General features: G+C 48.4%; 1 protein-coding gene across 1 annotated transcript in view; it reads right to left on the minus strand.

Annotated features, from left to right (window-relative positions):
- Window positions 1–7498, minus strand: part of sugct (succinyl-CoA:glutarate-CoA transferase) — a 41549-nt gene extending 34051 nt beyond the window's left edge. The window contains exons 1-8 of the mRNA XM_079181181.1: window positions 7348–7498; window positions 6626–6674; window positions 6480–6553; window positions 6310–6395; window positions 5582–5632; window positions 4909–5029; window positions 3579–3670; window positions 2744–2887 (exon numbers count right to left, since the gene is read on the minus strand). Coding sequence (XP_079037307.1) covers window positions 2744–2887; window positions 3579–3670; window positions 4909–5029; window positions 5582–5632; window positions 6310–6395; window positions 6480–6553; window positions 6626–6674; window positions 7348–7495 — 765 coding nt within the window. The 5' untranslated portion in view covers window positions 7496–7498. The remainder of the gene's footprint in view (window positions 1–2743; window positions 2888–3578; window positions 3671–4908; window positions 5030–5581; window positions 5633–6309; window positions 6396–6479; window positions 6554–6625; window positions 6675–7347) is intronic.
- Window positions 7499–7660: the final 162 nt, after the last annotated feature.

Raw genomic sequence — 7660 nt, forward strand, 5'->3', positions numbered from 1 at the left:
AAGAGAGAGAGAGAGAGAGAGAGAGAGAGAGAGAGAGAGAGAGAGAGAGACATTAAATCTGAGCTGTCATCAGCCTGGTTCTCCCTCTGATGTTGGAGGTCGACTTCACTCTTCTTCCTGAAGGAGCAAAAAAAACACAAACTCTTTCTTTCCTCCCCGACGTTGAAAAAACGCAAAACCGCTGGAAGTCCAGCCTCGGCCCTCAACAGCCTCTCTGGATTTACTCGCAGCTGAAGAAGCTGCGGACGGATTTCCATCCCTCCTGCTGACCCGTGATCGGCCTCGAGTCTCGTTCCGGTCCGATCCTCATCCCGTGAGTCACCAACACCTCATTACAGACACCACGTTATACGTGATACACGATACCGACACTGAGCAGAACGTGTTCACAGATCCACACCGAGTCTCTTCAGAGAGCTCCGTGAGGAACCGACGCTACAACACAGACGACGCTCGTCTGGCTCTCAGTCAACATGCTTCATGTGTGTCTTACACACGACGTTGATGAGACACCAAAGATACAAAACATGTCATTCAATAAACTAAATCACAGTTTACCTCACCGCTCGGTCTGAAACTAAATATTCGTCCGTCTCTCTCTCGGGTCTGGAAAATAACAAGAAGAAGGTTCCTCTCCTGAAGCTCAACTCAAGTTGTTCATCCGGCTCAAATAAATCCACGTGAACGTTGGGCCTTCCCTCATGTCATGATGACGTTCCTCAGTGTACCTGTGCACCTTTATGAGACGAGAAGTTTGTAACGATTGTCTGGAAATAAATATCCACAAATTAAAAGCATATATAAAAACAATATTTCTCATTTGCTCCATCAAGGTAAAGCAGGTGTTGTGGAAGTCCAAGTTCTCCCGACTAATCAAACGCCATCGTGTCTATAGGTTCACAACATCGTCGGCCGGTTTATTACAGCTGCATGAACCTCAAATAAACAGATTTAATCACAATAAACAGATAAAAAAGATGCCAAAACAACGACATGATGACGATTTGTGGAAAGTCTGAATTCATGTTTTGTCAGGTTTCTCTGCACGACGCCAAGGAAACAACTTTTAAAACGCTTGTTTTCTGAATGGAGTCTGGTTCGATTGGTGCTATGCTAACATTGTAGCTGCTCCATCAACACTGAGAATAACGTCATGTAGACGTAGATAAAGCAGCAACTGTACCGTTTGTACCACAGACAGTCAGTGCTTCATGAGTTAAAGCTGCATTCTCTCTAGTGTCCACCAGGGGGCGACTCCTCTGGTTGTATAGAAGTCTATGAGAAAATGACTCTACTTCTCTCTTGATTTATTACCTCAGTAAACATTGTAAACATGAGTTTATGGTCTCAATCTCTAGTTTCAAGTCTTCTTCAATACAGCATGATGTTCATTTAGTAAATGATGGTCCATTTAGAGTCACACAGACCATAAAGCAGGGGATGCTTTAGGGGCGGGGCTACACGGTGATTGACAGGTGGCAGCTCTTTGTGAGCCGTTGCTAATACGAGGTTAGCCACCGAGCCTTCTTTGGTGTGTGGAATAATGAAAGATGTGAAGATGTAGCTGAACACTTGGACAGGTTTAAGAGAAGTTCTTCATGTTGTACTCTGACCGGACAAAAGGCTTCAGGGAAGAACAACATCTCCTCTTTTGGTCTCTTTGGGGAAAACCTTCAGACTGCGACAGAATGAAACCGTTTCTCCTCTTCAAAAGGTTTCTGCATGACTGAGCCGTTTCCTCAACCAAACCACGGCCGCTTAAAGCTGAACTCATGACTCACGACTCGTCAGCCTTTGGTGTGGAGCTCCTCCTGATGTTTACAGCTGTTCCAGGACCAGCAGGAGGCTCATGGAGACACAACTGTGACCTCTGATTGGTTTGTAACGGTTAGATTTCCCCCGACAGCCAAACCAAACTCAGCTTAAAGCCCTGAGGGGCTCTCATTGTTCATCTCCCACCGCTCTGTGGTCCACGTGCCTGTGGGCTCAGCACTCCGTACAGGAATGCACTATGGGATATGGGGGGGAGTGGGGGATTGTGGGTATTTTATGTGTAGCAGCCCTGGGAGTCGACCACAGAGATCGAGACCTCGCTGCCTCGACAAAACAATTACAGCCTTCGTTTCACTTTTTGGGTTTGTGCTGGAGTCAAGTTTATCAAGTATATCTATCTTTATCTCTTTATCTATACATCTATATATCTCTATCTATATATCTATATCTATATCTATATCTATCTCTACATCTTTATATAACAGCAGAAAACAGGCTTCGTGTGGATGTTTTTAGCTGTTTGGGGATATTTACTTGGTACCACTTGAAGAGGTTAAACACTCTGAAAGCATGCAGTTGATTTAAAGAGTAAACTCAGGACTTTAATACGTGTTTTATTCTGAACTGGAGGAACATTAAGCTTTCAGATCCATAAAACATAAAACATGTTTTTAAAAGCAACACTGTCACACGAGCGCCGTCGTCCCGACGCCACGAATCAAACGCACCTCGAGCGTCTGGAGCACTTCAGAGTCCAGAGGACTTAAACTCTTCAGGATGAATCAACGTGTTTAAATAACAGAGATCACCACACACACACACACACACACACACACACACACACACACACACACACACACACACACACACACACACACACACACACACACACACACACACACACACACACACACACACACACACACACACACACACACACACACACAAACAAACACACACACTCTCTTACCTGTGCAGACAGCAGGTTACAGTCGATGTGAGCTCCCCTCCCCGTCCTGTGTCTCTGCAGCAGGGCGGCCATGACGGCTCCGTGTGCGTAAAGCCCCGTCGCCAGGTCCGTCATGGCGACGCCCGGACGCACCGGCTCACCGCCCTGCCGGCAGAAGCATTGCATCATGGGAAGGGTGACAGAGTGAGGCACACAGTAACAGCTGCACCACACAAGCTGCAGATCTGTGCCGGACACAAACACACCAACACTGGAACCATGTAGAAGAACACGAGAACGACGCTACGACGGTGGTGCATTCAGGTGCATTCAGGTGCATTCAGGTGCATTCAGGTGCATTCAGGTGCATTCAGGTGCATTCAGCTGCTCCTCAGTCGAACCACTTCCCAGAGTTGGGAAGTGGTTCCTCTGACATTGACGTGTTGTGAGCTTTAAGCCGTAGTGTGGAAACGAGGAGGACGCTATGAAGGAGACGTGATGTATTTCATTGTTAACGACACGGCAGCTGTTTTGAGTCGATGCTTTTAATTTGAAGGGGCGTTCCATTCAGTCGGGATCTTTCCTAAACGACGTGAACGTAACGTGAGATACTGTGTAAGGAGCTGAGAACTTGACCTCCTGGGTGAAGGTCGATGACTGTATGTTGACCCGAATGTGTGCTTCTTGTTTCCCGACGCTGAACATCTTTTAATGGTCCGGAGTCGTTGAAACCTCACGGGTTCATCCTCTGGGGAGCAGGAAGGGCCGGCACAGCGTATGAAGATGTGTTTGAAGGCGACGTCGTCGAGGTGCACGGACGGACGGATTACAAGAACACAGAAGAACAGACTCTGACCTCCGGCCCCGTGATGTGCATCATCCCCGACACGGCAGAGGCGATGGAGTCGTAGCCGGGACTCTGAGACTGAGGACCGGTCTGCCCGTAGCCTGGACACACACACACACACACACACACACACACACACACACACATTACTGCCTGAGGACGAAACACAGGGGGAATCAAACCACCGTCCTCTTCCAGGAAAAACCACATTCCAGCTGAGTGTTGAGTCTGAAGCTTCACCTTCGTCACTCAGGAGAGGCTCGTCGCTTCACAGCGCTCGGGATGAACCCAGGCTGCTGCAGCTCGATGAGGCCTCCTGGGTAATGTAGTCTGTTCTTAAAGGACGGGAGGATGAGGAGGAGCGAGCGTGGGAGTGACGAAGGTGGAGCAGAAGCAATGAACGTTTAAACCATCCAGACACATTTAAACGAGTCGGAAATATAGAAAACCAGGTTTCAGGATGAAGGAAACATGAAGTATTCTGTGAAACACCAGAGAACCTCCACTACAGAGAGCATCTATGACGTCATCGCTCATATTCAGCACCTTTATGCAAACTCTGTCAACAAGTCAAGATGTCAACGTGAACACGGGTTCTCCTGCAGCGCCCCCCTCAGGACCTCTTCATGTCCTCTAGAGGTCCAGAACCGACTCTCACTGCCGACCCACGGTTCAGGTTCTGTCTCCTCCAGAAGACAAACTAAAGAGGAGCTGGAGGACGAGCAGGAAGAAGAGGACACCACAGATCTTTACTGTGGACTCCAACCTCCTCTAGTGGCTCTGACTGAGAACTGCAGGCCTGATCCACGTCAGTCCTCATGACCTCATCAACAGGGGAACATGCTGACCCTGCAGGAGGAAGACCACCTCTTCATGTCTTTAATGAAGCTGATCATCAGGACAGGAAGCAGCTTTCATCACATGATGAAGCTCTTACTGTAAACACATTTCATTCATTCATTCGTTCATTCATTCATATACCACTGAAGCCTGTTTGTGTCAATCACAAGGTTTCAATCAATAAACTTCCATCTGACAAATCCAGTCTGAGCTCAATCACATTAAAGAGACGGTGAGGAGACGGTGAGGAGACGGGGAGGACACGGTGAGGAGACGGTGAGGAGACGGGGAGGACACGGTGAGGAGACGGTGAGGAGACGGGGAGGACACGGTGAGGAGACGGTGAGGAGACGGGGAGGACACGGTGAGGAGACGGGGAGGACACGGTGAGGAGACGATGAGGAGACGGGGAGGAGACGGTGAGGAGACGGTGAGGAGACGGTGAGGAGACGGTGAGGAGACGGTGAGGAGATGTAAGGAGACGGTGAGGACATGGTACCTGAGATGGAGCAGTAGATGAGTCGGGGGTTCAGTCTGCTCAGCTGCTCATATCCTAAACACATCTGCTGCAGCTTCCCTGGGAGGAAGTTCTCCACCAGCACGTCACACACACCTGCAAGCTGACACACACACACACACACACACACACACACACACACACACACACACACACACACACACACACACACACACACACACACACACACACACACACACACACAGATATAATGGACTCAGGATTAGACTTGTGTGTTTTGTTTTGTAGAAAGTTGATAAACGTTCTTTAGTTTAGTCGACGAAGAACTAAATCATTGGTCAAAGAAACAGGAAGCTTAGATTCAAACGGGAACAGCTTCCTGTTTCAGGGTCAAAGAGTTTCACAATAAAAGCATCCGAGAACGAGCTGTAGTGAACTTTCTCTCAGCAGAAGGTCAGTGTAGAGTACCAGCTGATCTAATCACCTTCAATCAATGACCAAACTTCAACAGGATTCTCTATGAATGAAGTCAGAAGAGTTTTTATTGAAGGAAAACATGAACTTCACTTTTCAACAGTCGTGTTGTTTCCTGCTGAAGGTGACTCTGTGTCTTCATTAGTCATGCTGGTTTATTACTTGCTATACACACACACACACATATATATACGTGTGTGTGTGTGTGTGTGTGTCGTACCTCCTGGATGACTCCGGCTCCTCTGGGATGCTTCAGATCCACAGAAATACTCTGAAATGAGACGATATGAGCTCTGTGTTTCTATATCATGAGATCTCTCACCACCAAGCAGTGGTGTTCAGTTCACCTCCGTACACACACACACACACACACCGACATGGGGTCCCTTCACCTCCGTACACACACACACACCGACATGGGGCCCCTTCACCTCCATACACACACACACATCGACATGGGGTCCCTTCACCTCCGTACACACACACACACCGACATGGGGTCCCTTCACCTCCGTACACACACACACACCGACATGGGGTCCCTTCACCTCCGCACACACACACACACATCGACGTGGGGTCCCTTCACCTCCGTACACACACACACACCGACGTGGGGTCCCTTCACCTCCGTACACACACAGACACCGACGTGGGGTCCCTTCACCTCCGTACACACACACACACCGACGTGGGGTCCCTTCACCTCCGTACACACACACACACCGACATGGGGTCCCTTCACCTCCGCACACACACACACACATCGACGTGGGGTCCCTTCACCTCCGTACACACACACACACCGACGTGGGGTCCCTTCACCTCCGTACACACACACACACCGACGTGGGGTCCCTTCACCTCCGTACACACACACACACCGACATGGGGCCCCTTCACCTCCGCACACAGAGATGATGACATTGATTTTCTCTTCACACTCACTTTCTTGTTTCTGTTGACGCTGAGGAAGTAGGCGCTCTCTGCTCCGACAAACGGGGGGCCCCAGGCTCTGGTGTCATCGCCTGCACCTGTTCAACGACACACACACTCGCACAACAATCCCACAATCCTTTGGGGTGGGGTGGGGGGGGGGGGGTGGTACTCCGACTCACCGGGTCGCTCCACTTTGATGACCTCGGCTCCCAGGTCCCCCAGGATCATGGTGGCAAAGGGACCGGCCAGAACTCTGCAGACAGACACGTTGGGCAGTGAGACGGGTTCACCTGAAGGTTACGGCAGCTTTCACACGGACGCTCACCTGGTCAAGTCCAACACTCTGACGCCCTCCAGTGGTCCACGCTGTGCTGCTGTCAACACACGCACATTGTTTACTGGTTTATTAATCATTAAGAAACATCTGGAGTCCCTGAACAGATGCTACTGAGATCATTTACACATGTAGAATATTCCTGTTCATATAAAATACATAATACTGCATGAAAGGGTGTAGGGTGCAAAATACTACATGAAAATATTATGTTAGTAGAAATATGGACCAAATAAAACATGAAGCTAAGTAATTAGACACGAGTACAGATACGTCACTGAGATACTGTGTATTCAAAATTACTAAAGTAAAGAGGTACATGTAGTACTTTATACTATACTACATCTCAGAGGTACATGTAGTACTTTATACTATACTAAATCTCAGAGGTACATGTAGTACTTTATACTATACTACATCTCAGAGGTACATGTAGTACTTTATACTGTACAACATCTCAGAAGTACATGTTGTACTTTATACTGTACTACATCTCAGAGGTACATGTAGTACTTTATACTGTACTACACCTCAGAGGTACATATAGTACTTTATACTGTACTACATCTGAGAACAAATATAATAAAGAAAACTCACTTCATGACGTCTTTTGTCAGAGAGTAACTGCTTTATTTTGGAGGCGAACAGGACTCGGTGGCTAACGTTAGCCGGCTAGCTTTAGCTCCGGAGCTAGCTTTATTGTGACCGATTACCTGCTCGCGTGTGTGACAGCCGTCCTCCCACCGGACATCTCACCGGGTGATTCCTCCGCAGCTGTGAGCGGAAACCAACCGGACAGAGAGCCGACAAGCAGCGTTTCAACCGTCTGAACGAAGCCGACATCTTCACACCTGTTAGCATCAAGCTGCGGCTACCGCGAGGAGACTTCCGGGGGCCTCGCTTTCAAAATAAGAGTGCGGATGATGAACACTTCAGTCAAACATAGAACACAATAAATAATAAGTCACAGTATTGATCAGCAGGGAGAGTGAACTGCATGTTAACATGTTGCAGTAAGTGAAGGAT

Source organism: Pholis gunnellus, assembly GCF_910591455.1.
Source record: "Pholis gunnellus genome assembly, chromosome: 20".
In the NCBI taxonomy this organism is placed as follows: domain Eukaryota; kingdom Metazoa; phylum Chordata; class Actinopteri; order Perciformes; family Pholidae; genus Pholis; species Pholis gunnellus.